The sequence below is a fragment of the Coloeus monedula genome, assembly GCF_965178545.1.
Source record: "Coloeus monedula genome assembly, chromosome: 4".
Classification (NCBI taxonomy): Eukaryota; Metazoa; Chordata; class Aves; order Passeriformes; family Corvidae; genus Coloeus; species Coloeus monedula.
The window spans coordinates 44,234,992-44,251,623 of NC_138784.1; the positions used below are offsets into that span (position 1 = coordinate 44,234,992).

At 35.8% G+C, this 16,632-nt stretch overlaps 1 protein-coding gene across 1 annotated transcript in view; it reads left to right on the plus strand.

Annotated features, from left to right (window-relative positions):
- TAFA2 (TAFA chemokine like family member 2) overlaps positions 1-15,701 on the plus strand; it is a gene marked incomplete at its 3' end in the record, with an annotated part of 181,618 nt that extends 165,917 nt beyond the window's left edge. The window contains exon 5 of the mRNA XM_082280360.1: positions 15,690-15,701. Within this exon, the coding sequence (XP_082136486.1) occupies positions 15,690-15,701 (12 nt within the window). The remainder of the gene's footprint in view (positions 1-15,689) is intronic.
- Positions 15,702-16,632: the final 931 nt, after the last annotated feature.

Below are 16,632 nucleotides of genomic sequence, written 5' to 3' on the forward strand. Positions count from 1 at the left end.
TTGTTTAAATGTCTCTTAAACAATGATAGGTTTGGACACCTTTCTAGAAAGCCTTTCCAAAGCTTCTTAGTGTTCAGTCTAAACCTTCCCTGGTGCAGCTTTGAACCATTGCACAGTAATTAAATGGTACCTTGTCCTCAAGCTTTTAATTTGATTTGGTAGAATTGCTTGTGGAATGAGGCATAATTTAACACTGACTTCTGGTTAAAATATGTGGGGTAGAATTTACTGGACTTTACTTGGATTAGGACTCTCTAGAGTGAGACAACTAGCCCAGGCTCTAGGCTGTCTTTTTAGTTTTAGATAGAATTGTTCAGTTCCAGAGGACAATTGATTTTGTTCTAAGGTAAGTCAGATGAATTGTCTTCTGGAAGTGCTTATGTCTCTCACATAACCTAAAGGAAAACTACCATGACTAACTTAGCCCCTAATGTTTAGATACTCAATATTGAATAGGAAGCAACTAGCTTAGATAATTTAGTCACTTTGATGTGGTCTTCAGCAGGAAGATGACCACAAAAACCCATTCATTCCTTGTCAGTTTGGGAAGCTTTGGACTTTGACCACTATAAAATGCAATATAATAAAATAGGAGTTTAAAAAATGTTCACAGTCTGAAGAGACACATCTATGAGCTAAATCAGTGACTCATAATGTAATGAGCAACATGTCCAGTATCTACTACTCACTAAAAGTTGGCAACAGTGCATGTTCTTTAGGAATTGTTGGTGCAATACCAATACTAATAATATAAATCAACAACAGCAAAATAATCAGGTACATAGCAGATATTAATAATTAACCTCTGAAAATCTCTAGAAAATGAAAGTGAGTAATTTTTCCTATAAACAAGTGAAAGAAGTATTTTCAACTAGGTTGTAAAGAGCTATTGTTTGGAAATGACCATTCAGCTTCTGAAATAGCTGAGCACCCACACTTTTAAATGGACTGAAGGAACTGCAATTCTTGCTCTGAAAACTGGCTAAGATTTTTTAACATGTGGAGGAAAGCACACTGCAAAACAGAAAGAAATCAATACCTAGCATATTACTATGTAACTGTATGCCAAACCAATATCAGAAATAGAGTACTGCAATAAAATAAAATAAATATTACAAGGGCAGAGAGAAATAACAGAGAAATATGACAGGGCCAAAAAAATATCTATAGTGAGTATATTCATCTACATTCCAAACCCAAATCTGCATTCCAAATCAATACCAGAGATAGACAACTGGTGTGAAAAAAACAGAAATATTGCCAGGATGGTGAGAAATCCATACTGAAAGTGTCTATACATTCAAAAACAATATAGGAGAGAGCCTGAAGTCAGTTATTTGTAATATTCCTATTTATCTAATTTTACATTATAGCATCCAGAACTTAAAAGAAACTCAAAATTGAGTAAGATCCTTGGAAGAAGAGAAAGTGTACTGTCCAAACACACCAACTGGCTGCACATGAAACCAAACTGTGTTCAGTATGTGCATCCCACTGCTCTCAGTCAATGTGGTTTTGTTGCTATCTATAAATACTGCTTACATTTTTACCCTATCTCCTCTTTCTCACTTGCAGATGCTGTGTTGTTTCTAAATTAATTACAGCTGGTGAAAGGAGAGACAGTAATTTTATTTATGTTTCAATTTATAAAATATGCTGTTCATAACCCTTTTAGCATAAGCAATGAAAGCATCTCTGTTTGGTACCTTTGCATTTCAATGGGCTACTCAGATTCCCAGTATCAAGAGGCAGCATAAAGTGGTGACTAAACCACTACCAGTGCTGTCATAACTGCTGCTTGAGTAAGACAGCACAATGCAAGAGAGCTAAAATGTGTCTGGATATGAAAGGAAAATGGCATTTTTCTTGTAACTGAGCCTGACCTAGCGTTAGCAATGCAGTAATGTTAGTTGTTGGTCTGTACTTCTCCACAGAAGCAACAGATCCATAGGCTCTTTAAGTGTTTCTCTTTTCTCTGCCAAAGTTAAAAATAAATCTGTAATAGCTTCTTCCCTCATGTCTTTGTTGCTCTTCCTCATCCTGGTTTTTCAGAAACAGCAGTAGTAATGATATGCAATTAGAAAAAGCAGAAATTCATCGTCTAAATACAATGTATAGGCTATTCCAGGATGTTTCCGATAGGCCGGATGTATGGTAGTTGGGGTCAGTGAGTGCTAATAAGGCAGTGTATTTCTCACATGACATGTTTTACAGTGTAAAACTGCTACTAACTTACATCACATTAAAAAATTTGCCTTTTGTTTTGACCGCTGTGAAATGTGAAATAATTATAGGATGGATCAATGATCTGCCATATGTCAGGTACAGGAAGTGTTTTCCTAATATTATATAAGGGTTTATATAACTGAAGAAACCACCTCACTGTAAAACTACTCTGTTCCCCTGCCTTACTTCAGAGCCTCTCTGTATAGACTCCTCAGTTCCTACTTTAATTTCAAATGAAGATTTATAGGAATAATGTACATATACAGTGGCCAGCAATACCTTGTGGTTCATAAAAATGATGTGATTACAATATAAGTGAGTGCACAGACTGTAGCAAAATATTACCCGTGGTAAAGAGTGATTGCACTTATGACAGCCTCTTTGTTGCTATGGTATCTCTTTCCATGCCTTTGGCTAATCTGTCACTAGGAGAAATTTGCAGCTGTCTCAGCATGTTTCTCATTGCTAACTCGGAGACTGCTGTATCTAACCTGTCATTAAAAGAGCAGTAAGTGGTATGCATATATTTTCTAAGAATAAATACAAATTTTAGGGGCAAATGAGCTGGTAATGGAAATATGATTACATTCTCTAGGGTCAAGCAGGATTTTTTTATTAATCAGTAATTATCATTTTGATCTAGCATCACAGTTCTTTCATTTTAAAGCTTTGTATTTTTTGTAGGGCACCTAAACACTAATCTTTTGGGACACTTGGACATTTTGATGAAAGTAGGTAGCATGCCAGCCAACACATGTTAAAAGGAATCATCAGTATTCAGGGCTATGCAATTCACTGATTTTCCTAAAAATAGCCTTTATATACCAAATTTGCTTCTTTAATGTGAAGTTGGTGTGCCTAGTTCTATCCTATGTAAAGTTGCAAGTGTCCCTTTGACAGGAGCCTAGGCCTACAGGTTGAAGATGTTCATTTGTGATCAAAGAAATCTAGACAAGTCATGGTCCTTTCCCCAAAAGCAAAAGTACTCTAAAATACCTACAAAAGACTAGTCATGGAATAAAGGATTAAAGGAAGAAGTGCTGTGGTGTGAAATGCTGTAAGCATAGACTGAAAGGCCAGTAAAACTTGTTGGGCAGGTGAGGATAATCCAAACATTTGACTCCCAAGACACTTTCAGTTTCAAATTTTGTTTAGTTCTGTTCTGACATTATCCCTATGGATACTGAAACTAAGAATGAAAGTGAGTAACATCAAAAGAGAGAATGAGTTAAAGGCAATATTCACAGGTACAGATCTTTTGAAAAAAGGGAGCCTGATTATACATTACCTTGCTGTATCTATCTGTCAATACACTGAGTCTGGTCTCAAGATATTTGGAGAGGTAATCTAATTTTTTTTTGTGAGCAGACACACTGTGAAAATCATGAGAAATGAAATCTTTTGCAATCCCTTCATCACACAGTGTTAGTAATATATGCTGTAGTTTATGCATTTTTATCGGGGAATACTTTTTCCAAAGGTAAGACTGCAGCTAGGACGCAATGTAAAACACCATTTTAGCTTCTGCAGAACCTGAACATTGACAGAATTACACTGAAATCAAAGGAAACTATTTCTGCAATATTTCAAGAAAAATGCAAATAGATTGCAGTTGCATGTCGTTAATTACTAATCAGTGATTTTTGCAACCATTACTTTCTTCCATGTCCAAATCCTCCAATTCACCTGTCCAGCCAAGATGTTTTCTGCCTTTGTCCCAAAAGATTCAACTTGTGATTTATTTTTTTTATTCTTCTGCCTTGTCCTTTGCTGGCATGTTTGAGATATTGACCTCATGTCTGAAGAATAATTTTCTGCCTCTGTGATGGAAAATAAGAACAAGTTCTTAAGGCCGTTTGTTAATGACTGATTTTTTTCACTTCTCCATGAATTTTTACTTTTCCGGTGTCCTGACACCAAAAGCAAAGATGTTTCCACTTCCATTTGCAGCTTCATTCTGTCAGTCTCTTTGCCATTCACAGCTGTGCAAGAAGGGCTCTTTGAATATCTAGTAGTCCTTTTAAATTTTCTTGGAAAATTTTTTTCATCTTCTAATATCTCAGAAGTTACCATACAAGACGATATTCAAATGCCAGTATCATGTGAGTCATGCTGACATGCTCTAAAACTCACTTCTTCCTTGTCTCACCTTCCTTTTTAGTCTGTAGGGGCTTCTTTGGATCATTTCTACAAGTCAGAAATGATACATTTCGGGTCAGAGAGACTGTGATGTTCTGAAACCTCACATTATCTGCTGCCTAAATAGCTGCAGGCAGAATTTTTGCCTCTTTCCCTGGGTATTTGGCACAGGCTTCACAAATTCTGCATCACTGCTTAGTTGCAGAAATGTATGAGGGAGTGGAAAAGTGGCCCTCAATTGCTCAAAAGGTAATACTTTTAGTTCTTCAAAATAACATAGTTTTCTTGTTGTATTTCCTTACTCATGAGGACTGATTATAGAAAACATCAAAAACACCCCCTTGTCTCAGGTCTGCTTTTCTGCCTTCTGTTAGGGAAGGAAATAGATAATAATCACTCTCAAGTGATTATGGAGAGTCAGACATACAGAGCGTTCTGAGCCTACACAGTCACTGTTGGAGGAGTGAACAATTCTCAAACCAGTTGAAATCAGATTACTCAGATATTATTCCCTTGCACAGCAAAGTGAGCATGGTGGTAAATCGTAAATATTTCTCCCTAAGAATGATGAAGATAGTCCCATCCTTAGTGAGATCTCTTCAAAATGAAGAAAAAGTTCAGGCAGGAATAAGTGGAAAATTGCTGCCTATGACTAAATTAATAAAGAAGACAATCAACATAGAGTTAATTTCCATGAGAATTTCAAAATTGTTCATATTTGTCATGACTTGTAGTTTATTCCTTCTTCCACCCCAGTGAACACCAAGTCAATTTCAGGAAAGACACTACTGCTGTGTATAGAGAAAATACTCCTAAGGATTTTCCATGTTCTATAAAATGGACTCTGAGCTTTCTTCTACTGCATTATTATGCATATACTATGCATAATACACAGATGACCCCTTCTCAGATCTTACAGTCCTAATTATCATCCATCATCTGTCATTTCTGCAGTGATAAATGCCATAGAGCTCTGAAGTGCAGATTCTGTGTGAAGCTACAAAACACCCAGTTCATCAGGGCTTCTTTTCCTGATGAAACCTGTAAAATTATGTTCGCAAGACCGAACACAAGTTTGTCTCCAGCTTATGAAAATCAATGGGAACTCAAGAAAACAATGGATTGTGTCTAACCAACATGTATCTACAAACTCAGTAGTAATAGATCTGAGAATTTTAATAGAGATGCAGTTTTTTCTCTTCAGGATGAAGAACGTCAGAAGATAATTTACTGATGCCAGCCAGAAGAACTTGCTTCTTCATCCTGAATTCAAGCTTTATGGCTTAGGAACATGTTCCTGCCAAAGGAAGACCAAAGGACTTTATCTTTGCTCATGCTGTTCCTAATTCAGGCAAATGCACTCCAAAATCAGATTAGTTGTTCTAGAAATTGGAAAGCTCTCTATCCTGACTCTTTGTCACCTTTTCAGAGTGACCTTGGAAAATGCAACTTTATCATCTGCAAGGCATCATTCCAATTCCACTTGCTAATAATTATTGTTCATTATCCTCAAAAGTACAAAAAAGGAACAACAGACTTTCTTCTAGAATGCAACCTGAAAAATTTGAAGCTTATTACTTGGAAAGCCAAGTCCTTTTTTGAAGGTCATTCAGGAAATTGCCAGAGTCCTTTTTCTTTCTTGCAACCTTAAAGCACATCATTGGTACTTACATTCCTGAAATTTGAAGGCAACGACCTCTTCTGAGCCTTTTGGTCTTTCCTTCATTACTTGAGATTTTAGAATACCAGTGTCTAATTGCAGTTGGCTTCTTTGAGTCATTCATACTTACTTTGTCTTAGGCTACATTCTATTTAGGAGATAATGAGAAGATGCAGACATGAAGACAACTTGACAGGTTCTATTAGAAAGACAAATTAAATGAATACCACAGCAGGTTCTTAGAACTCCTAGCATTCATTTTTAGCTTTGACATGATACTCCTTTTCTGTGTACTGTGAAGTTCAAAAATAGTATCCAGATGATCCTGAGTAGAGAGGTGTTATAGGGCGTTGTAACTTTCACTGGGATGTCTCCATAATGCTCAAGCAAGAAAACATTTACTTATTAAGCTGACAGTACTAGTTGTTCTTTTCATCTCTGACCAAGATGACTACAAATATTAGCTGGGAATCAGCAACCACAATCTTGACTATGTCTTAGTGAAAGAGATTTTATGTGTTATTTTCCTGGGTAATGAGAAATCCTTCTTATTGTTCGTCTATGACAGCCTCTTCCTTTTTCACAGTTCTATTAGGACTTGAGAAAAGATGACAGGGATTTCTCATATTCCTTCAAATCTGCCACATTCTTCTCTTTCTTATCTGCACTGGAGTGATGGCATGATGGGTACTCATACAGGAGAAAGTTAAAATTAGATTTCCTTGAAATAATTTTATATTCTCTGAATGGGTACCCACTACTCTGTCAGTACCCATTACTTAGGCTAAAATTTCTCCAAGCACAGAAAAGTCTTTTCTTCCTGTGGAAATTCTAAATAGATGAAAAGAGAAAAGAAAATTATCAAAGGGTTTCAAGTTGATGACTGATTCATTGTTTTTAAGCATTCTTTTCCAGCCTGGATATTGGTTCTGCTGTTTTCTAACTTGTTTTTTAGTTGTCTTATATTCCCTCAGCTGTGGCAGTACTCCTGGAGCCAAATGTGAGTGCAGTTCCTCAAAATGCCAGCAGTGGAAGCTGGTAGGCAAGTGGGGAAAAATCACCAGAGGAATCTCTGAAGCTTGGGACAAAGGCAGAAAACACATCAGTACTGCACTAACAGAACAGCAGGTACTCTTATAGAGAAGATAAAATTACAGGTAAGGAAATAATTTACATTTCTATTTTGAACTTTTCCAAATGGCTTGTTACTCTCCATTCCAAATACCAGGAAAAAACCCCACAGCATAAAATTTGAAGAAGAAAAAGGTCTCAAATTTGAGCAACTTAGGCTACCTGATTTTTTTAGTGGGGATAATCTGAAGTTCAGTCTGACCCCATTTCTGGAAAAATATATTACAAGGTGAAAATCTTTATACCTGTTAGACAATTTAAAACCTCAATGTAGTTTTAAAACAAGGCTGGGTTTAGTTTTTTTAAAATTTGTTTTGCTTTTTCATATTTAGAATGTAAACATAGGAAAGCACTTGTTATAGGTTTTCCTTTCCGATCAAAAACAAGTGTAGGCTTTTCTTTAGGTAAGTGAATGCAGAAAACGTCAAAGACAGAAGGACTCTGTTCCCATCTCTCCATTTCCACTTCCTGACAGTTGAAAGGCTAACATGACCCTTTATTATGCTTCAGTGTCCTCATATGTCAAAAGGAAAGAGGTTTTTTTTATCTCCCACTTGGGATGATTAGGTGGGATAAGTGGTGTAGAAGAGAAAAGAATTATGTTTATGTAATTAATTGTCTTGCAGCCTTTTATGCCGCCATGCTGCAGTTCCACTATGGAGTTGTGATCACCATAAAAACCTCAAGAAGATATATCCTTGTCTGAATCGCTGCTGTTATTATCTGTTACAGAAAGTAAAATAAGGTTTATGTTTAAGTCTTCTTTTAATACAAACTGTTGTCTGTAAATGAAACATTCTGTTAGAATAATTCTACCATAAACTCAGTTTTCTACTGAGTTACAGAAACATTGAGAAAACTAGGGTATGTTCAATATAGTGGCATAACCTTTTGGAAGACAGTAATAATGAGTACAAATGAAAGACTAATGAATTGGATTTAGCCTTGATGTAACTCATATGTCTTCATCAGCTGTTCATTATCATAATTGTCCCAGTGAGTTGTACCAAATAATTTTATTTTGTAAACTATCTAGTTCAAGGAAATATGAACACAGGACCATATTAATTTGTTCCATAGTATTCAAATATGTAGAGATTTTATTTAAGGAAGAAATTATTGAAGTTCTGAGTTTAATCTTGTATACTTCTAATGAACTGCACCATGAGATTTAAGTTAAAAAGGTTAAGAAAATAAAAGAAGAAGACTTAAAGAAATGTTAGTGATCTTTTGAGATACTGTGCAACCCTTTTCAGAAGCAATCATTATCAGCGGGTCCAAAATCTACCTCAAGTATTTAGATAAGGAACTATCTGTCTGAATTGAATATTGTCTTTTGAAATGTGTAATGTGTCATCTGTTATTTTATGGTGTTTCCTGTAACCTTCTATTTTTTTTTTTTTTTTTTTTTTTTTACTTTAAACATATATGAGAAGAACACACTCAAAACTTTCATTTTGAAGGAAGTGTCTTCTGACTTCATGACTCCTTTCTGTACCACAGGTCTATGCATGGACTTATTCTCAAAGAACTTTTCGATTCCTGTTTTGTCATACTTAAATATTGCTGATATACTTTAAAAAATGAGTGTAATCTATCAGTTTCTATTGCTTTTTGGTTTGCACTTGAGTATGTTTGGGTATTTTGAAGACCGTGCACTTTTCCAAAAGAATTTTCTCTAATTCTGAAATTTGTTTTTCCTGTCATTTTGTATTTTTCCTTGTAAGTTTAAAAAATATTCCAACTATCCCAGTTTTGTTTTTTGTAACTAATTTCATAACAGTGTAGTACTTGACATGTGTTTGTTTCTTAGGCAAACGTGTAAAATTCCTGAAGTCCGAATGGAGAAGTAGAGAAAGGAGGTTTCTGCTGTGCCTGATGACAATTTTTGTTTTTTCCACACACAAAAAATATTCTGGCTCCACGTTGGAGCACTAGTTGTGATGAATCCTAGTCTTGATTGGATTCTAAGGAAGGGCCAGAACGTTCGTTGAGGAATAAAGAGTCAAACCACTCCAGAAAATGTGTTCCAGCCCCGGTTTATTACTCACAGAGCAGCAGGTGTGTACAAATACAGGTTTACATAGTATTAACAGGAATTGTTGTACCTTACTCCTCAATGTAGTTGCTTAGTTTGCTGTAGACACAATTGCTGGAGGGTGGTTGGAGAGACTCTGATTGTGCTCCTAAGCAGCCTCAGAGTGTTACTTAAGTGTTTCTAGGAGCATTAAAATATCTTCACACACTTGAGTGTCAAAGGTAGACCCAGTTGGTAAACTTAAGTCACTCACTCTCATGGGAAAACAACAGATGCTCTGGAGAACAGCACTTGGAAAAGAAGTCCATCTTAGTACATTCAGTCTGGTGTGGCATCTGTAGTTGAAAGCTCAGTATCCCACACTGAATTACTTAAATTTCAGAAAAAAGCTAAGAAATGGGTATTTCCATTTTATTCCTAAAATAGGCTAGAAGTTGTCTATCTATCTTAAAGCTGTGTTAAAGATTAAGACCTTTATCATTTACAGGAAAATATGCCATGCTCTGAAGTATTTTTCCTTTACCTACTTTTCTAGTCCTACCTTTCAGATTATTTGACGTAAGGGGAAAGCTCAATTTACATGTGGAAGATTTCCAAAGCATTTTTTAGTTTCAATTACAATTTTTAACACTGATTGTCTAGCTCTCCACATTACCACCAAAAATCTCCTGCTGAAATCCTTAAGAGCAGTGGGAAATAAAGGAGTACAGAGTTATATTTCAAATGGCATTGCATGAAATGAATTTTCAAAATGTTTGTCTCTCTATAATGGAAGTCCTAAACACAGGAGCTATCACAAATGCAGCTCCAATTCGTCACTATGAAATAAAAATATAAAAGAATGATAAGATTTTAGAGTCTTACGGTTATCAAAGGCATGGGAACCTTTTGAGTCATGTACTGGGAAATAACTCATTTCAATTAATAAAATGAGCCAGTCATAGCTCCTGAAGGACAAGCATGAGGATCTAGAATTCTAGATTGCTTAATAACAGGCTTGGGAATGCATTTAGATAAATACTTTTCATACTATAGTGCCTAAAATAAAACTAAGGGAACAATTTGAAGCTCTTGCGTCTTTAAATAAAAAGTTAGGTAGGGTCAAAATTTTATAAACAGAAGTGAAACGTTTGACTTGAAAAAGTGTCTTCCAATACGTAACCTCCTCTGAAGGTAATTGAATCCATATAGTTATCATTAAATATCTGTTTCTCAGACTGCTCACAAGTCACTCAAATTTTGCCTTTTATCAGTAGCCCAAGTCAAAGAGCCATCTGTAATACTAAAACAAGGGCCCATGCTCTAATTAATGGTTCTCTGTTTCAGTTCCCTTCAAATGTGCTTGAGTCACCTTCATTCCTCAGGTTTTTGAAATGGTTCCTCCTGCCTCCAGAAACTTAGTTATCTAGCAATAAACACCCAAATCCACACCTGCCTACTGTAAAGGGCATATACATATAGAAGCCCTATTGCAGAAAGGTCCTTAACACCTTTTTGTCCACTTTCCTCAATTCATTGGAACATAAATTACAGGATTATCCATCTGTGAGGAAATTGTGAACCTGTCTTTTGTTAACATTTTCAAAATACTTTGGATTATCACTAGTACAACATAGTAGTATTAGAACAGAAGCATTTTCCAAGCTTACAAGCTGAACTGTTTCAGTGCATGAACATGCACAAGTGGTAATGCAAACCGTCATTTGCTTTCATAAGCCATGTATGAATGATAGTGCATGGCAAACACGCTGTATGGATTTTAAAGTTCCAGTAAATAGTGTGCTTCCATCTGTTCAAAAGATTCATTTCCAACCTCAACCTCATTCTCAGAGGGCCTGAGTGGAAAAAATGCACTGGCAGATGTTTGTTTCTGGTTATTGTGCCCTTCTGGTTTCTACATTGTAATATTTACATTAAGTTCTTACTACTACAGCAAAGTTATTTATTTTCTAGAAAAATATGACTGATATAGCCCTCCCAATTTCATTCCTCTTTAGGAAAGGTTTGCTAAAGAATCACTTTGTTCACCATTTTGTTAATTTTTTGTGGTCTTTTGCATACAGTATAAGAAAGACTACAACAATTAGGACACAAAATGAACAGAAATATACTGCATAGAAACAAGGGCTGTTCTGGTATAGCATTGCTGTCTTTTCTCCATGACTTGGACGACAATCCATAGCTAGGCATTTCTTCAAGCCATTCCTTATAGCTTGTGTCATTCCCTGTATTTAGCTTATCTCATGTTGGTCATCAAATAAATTTGTGAGACCCCTTTTATTTTTGCTTCAAATCCCCATACCATTTTTGTTTCCCACAGGCTTTTAATATTTTAGAGAAAAATGGAAGGGGTGCCAAGATGACTTTGTCTCATGAAGTTCCACTTAGCTTAGGGTGAGCTATTAACTGCTTTCACAAAAAATAATTTCCTTTCTGCGTCTTATGTATCTCAGCAAAAAAAGAAAAGAAAAGAAAAAGCCTGAGAATGCTTAGGTGACACAGCCTATGACCACACACAATCCTATATGGTTGATGGAACAGTTTTAATTAAAAAGAAAACTTCCTTTATGAAGTACTTTCTTTGGAGAAAACCTAGAACAGAGAGTCCATCCATGTGGAATCATCTGTTGAAGCAAAAAACATTGGCTTAAAAATTTTACCTTTTCTGCTTTTGCATTGATACATAGTCCTGTCTTCTCTCCAACTCTCCTCACCCGCTAAAATCTCTTCTTTACTGTGCATGGCGGAAAAGAGAGAGAATTAAATTGCAAGGGGACATATAAAAAAGCAAGTTACTAACTTTCAAGTGCTTGACTTTGCAAACTCAAGAGCCAGTTTTCAATATGGATTTTGAGTATGGTTTATGATAAACACAGAAAAAACTCAAAAAGCTGCCAGTCAAAAAATAGTAATGTACAATTTGTGTTATGAAATGTTCCAGCACACAATTTCAATATAACATATATTGTTACCTATTTTATTCTAACATTATTAAATAATAATTAATTATGTGCCTGATTTTGGATATATAAGCTATTCTGTAGTTAGCTAATGATTTGTGATATATTTATTTCTCTGAACAAACAGAAGACTTTTATTATACCTGATTGTGGTTCTGTAACTTTGATGTTTAGGTGCATGAATTTAGGGAGAAGGGCTTTACTGTTCAGGGAATATTCACTCAGCCATTCTTTATATCCTATAGTCTTGATTTTTCTTCCTTCCTCTTCTAAGGCAGAAGAAAGTCCTGAATAAAGGTATCAGACTTGGTTTTTATTGAGAATCTATTCTAATGAAATAAACAATATTATCTGCTGTATTCATCCACTGTGTGGATTTCACAAGTGAGGATATTTTTCACCCATTGTGAGCAGCACTGGAATGGAGGTTGTCCAGAAAAAATCTCTTGAGGCTGGTAGCTTTTCTAATGTGATGTCATGAGGACTTTTCATCTCTGGTCCATTCTGCATTACCCTGGCAAAAATGTTTTACCCAAAGACTTAGTTTGTTCTGAACATTTAGTGAGCAGAATAATGTGGAAACCTTCAGGTGCATTTAATTATATATTGTTATGTTAAAATAAAACAAGTGAGTCTACATACAATTACAGCCAATTTACAGCAGCCACTCACTAATTTAAATTAAAAAGTCTGCAACTGCAGAGTAATTATGCTTTAATTGCACATTTAGGACAAGAAAATGAAGAGAATCTAATGTGGTGTATTTATGATATAACAATGATGTGAAAAAAATTATTAGTATAAAAGAGTAATTGTGTTCCAAGAATGAACAAACTAATTCAAATAACACCTAGGATGCTAAAGGTTTAATGTACTTTTTTCATTTGTATTGTTAATTTTCCATACATATTAATTATTAACTGAAAACTTGATTTGCACCTATTTACAGTTCTCTAAGGACTTTAAAGATCAGGCACATAATGTTATTGGTCCCTCTTTTCCTATAAAGGCCTTTGGCACAATACTTTAATACCTTACCTCCCAGACACTTAAATTAAATAGCATTTACTATATCCAAAATTAAACATTTCTGGGAATACCATCACTAGGTATTAGCTAAAATTTCATTGCTCCTATATGAGACTGCCTTTAATATCCAAGAGGTTTATTCACTCCCTGATGTGCATGGTGTATGGATAGATAGCTTCTATTAATGTTGATGTGCAATCTATGCTTGCATGTAACAGGTATTACCATTTTACACAGAGGCAAATGTGGACCATATAGGTATGTCAGTGACATAGACTAAACACATAGAGCAGAAATTTGAATGGCAATCTGCTTTTTTTCTCATTTTTATCACCTATTTAATTTATGTACCAGTGTATGTTGCTTTCATGGGGGTATTTGCACCACAGGGTTGTAGTGCTAGGTGGGGGGAGCAGATAGGCCTGCAGATTATGATTCTACTGAGTTTTTTTGTGACTGAAAATATATTTGCACTTCCAAACAGCCATGTAACTGAGCAGTCATGTATCTGCAAAAATACTGGGTTTGCTAGCTTCAGTTTATCACCTTAGCCCAGGCATGGCAGAGCTGGGTGTAACAGAAATAATACAGCACAGGATAGTTGGGGTTGGAAGGGAACTCTGAAGTGGCACTCCCTGCCTCAAGCAGAGCCATCTATATATAGGCACATGCCGAGGACCAGACAGCTTTTGAGTATCTTCAAGAATGGAAGATCCACAATCTCCCTGGGCAATCTGTGCTAGTGCTCAGTCACCCTCACAGTAAAAACCTTTTTCCTAAGAGGGAACTGCCTGTGTTTGTTCTCATTGTTTCTTGTCCTGCTGCTGGGCACCACTTGAAGAGAGTCTGGCTTCATTTCTTGGCACCCTTTCTTCACATATTTGTACACATTGATGAGATCCCCTCCTGAGCCTTCTCTTCTCCAGGTTGAACAGTTTCAGTGCTCTCAGCCTTTCTTCACATGAGATGCTCCTATGTCTTAGCCGCCGTCGTGGCTCTTTACTGGATAGACAGATAGGTAGACATAGATATAGATATATAGACATGTATCACAAATGAAGTCAATAAAAATCCAGCTGTGGATAGTATCAGAAGATGTATATTTTACCTTGTGTAGCTCAGTGGCACCTGGTTCCATGAATAGAATTCCAGCTTGCTACAATGAAGCAAAAAATAAATAACAATAAGACAGTGCATCAGCCTTTTGAGCTTTGGTGCAAGGCACAGAAACATGTTGCCTGACTTTTAAATTAATTCTTTATTATTTTTTCAGGCAATCTTCTACTTTAGAAGGGGCCACATGAGGCTGTTTCCAACAGCAAGACCAAAGCGAAATAAAAGCAGGGTAATAAATAAGCCCATGTATCATAAAAATCACAAAGCACAATTTTATTATTGCCTTAAGTGCAGTTCCTAGAAACAACTCTGTGGAGAAGGCAAACTGAAGTAATGAACTCCTTGAACAGTCTGTTTAATATTCTGTTTGTTCTACGTTTATGCTCTGCAGAGCTGACAAGAGCTATATGCAAACAGTTTTTCTGAGAGCAAAAGAATCTTTCATTAAGGAGCATGACCCTTCTCTCTGTGATCAAAATGAAAAGCATATGCCCCTTGATGCCGCAAAGTGTTGTGACCATTCCAATGAGTTGTTCCTCAAGCCTTGGGAAGCTGTTCCCTGACACAGTTTGGTATTAAAAGGTTGCGTGATGATTAATTGTATCCACTGACACAGCAGAAATATTCCTCAAAGTTATGTTTCTTTGATAAGACAGATTTTTTTCTTCTAAAGTTTAAAATCTAAATCAGTTAGAGGCAAAATCCAATTATTGTGAAGGTTTTTGTCTCCCACTCTTTCTCTGTGGTCCTTCTGTTTCCCTCTTGTTTCATGTTAGGCTGGGTGAAACAACTCTAAATTAAATCCTTGATAGTTTTGTACTTTGTGAATAAGAGGACCTCTATCTCTTTCTAATTTGTGTGTGAGTTTTGTCCTGTTTCTCCACTAAGTGATTATTGCTTGCTAAGATGCATTAAAACTTTAACAGGACATTTCCTTTTCCAACCTAAATGATTCTATGATGTTATGATTTTTTCGAAAAGAAGCATGCAAGGAATGGAAGAATACAGTTCCAGTATCAGTCACTGTATACTCAATGGCTCACATTTTAAAAGCAAAGCTGTTACCACGCAGAATTTTTTAAAAAACCAAGAAAAGAATAACAGAAAACAGAAATTTGTGGGTTGGTAATTCATGATTTTATCATATTTTTTAGGCATGGTCACATTTCAATTTCTCCTTGTCAAATCCTATTCCCACAAAGCACTTAAACACACAATTTAAGTTGAGGAGCAATGCTATCTAATACCATTGGGTTTTATTCACTTATTTAAAAACAATCTAAAGAGCTTTGCTGGACAGAGATCTTACATTTCAGTCTCAGTTTCCAGTACTTCGGAAGTAGATTCACTATGTCCAGCTTTGATTTTCTGATTTTCTTTTTCTTTACAGGTAACCCGATAGCTAAAGAGAAATCAAGCCAGTCTCAAGGCTGATAACATTAAATACAACACATAGGAATTTCATTCCTCCAGGCAATCCTTGAAGTGAAATTTTATACTGCTGGGGTGTATCCTTCAGAATCAATTGTTTCAATGAGAACCTGGCTTGTAATCAGCAACAGCCTTGAGATCTAAACTACTGGAAAGTTATTTTGAACTTCTGTGTCACAAATATTTCAACTGATTGAACTGTGTACACTTGTAAAATTGCACTTGCTGAAGGAATTTGCAGCTGTAATCACGAGCTGATATTCTAAAGGTGCAGAAAAGCAGCAAACTTTTGGGTTCTCCGTTGCAGATCAGTGGCTTTTCATCTTGATGAAGTCAACCTCTGAAATGTATTGGATCCTTCACTTTAAAATGATCCCTGGTCCACTCTTCAGATTGCTGGTGGGACTGCACACTGCTTTAATTAAATTTCTGTTGCAGAAATTGTCCTCTGGCATGGCGCAGTTTTAGACATTTTTATTTGTGTTCTAATCTTGCAGCTCTCAAAGGTACATATTTCAACATCTTGAAGTTGTTTTGTTATAGGAATGGAATTATATATCCATTGTTAATAATTATTGTTGACAAGTAATAGTTATCTGAATACATCAGTCATATTAGAATGTACAGTCAAGTTAACATGTTTTTCCCTAAGGCTAACCAACTACTGCAGCTTAACAGTTAAAGAAAGTAGTGGTCAAAACTCAATTACCACTTTCATTATAAGGCATTTTATATCTTTAAGATATACATTTCCATTTAGTTTGAAGGAAATGGGTGTTCCCAAAATGTACTTTACTTTCCTAACCTTTAATTCATTTAAATTAATGGTAAGCAGTCAATTACAGCATTTCATCCCTTTTTTTATAAAGGTAGGCAGGGATGTAAATGAGTTTTGCAATTAT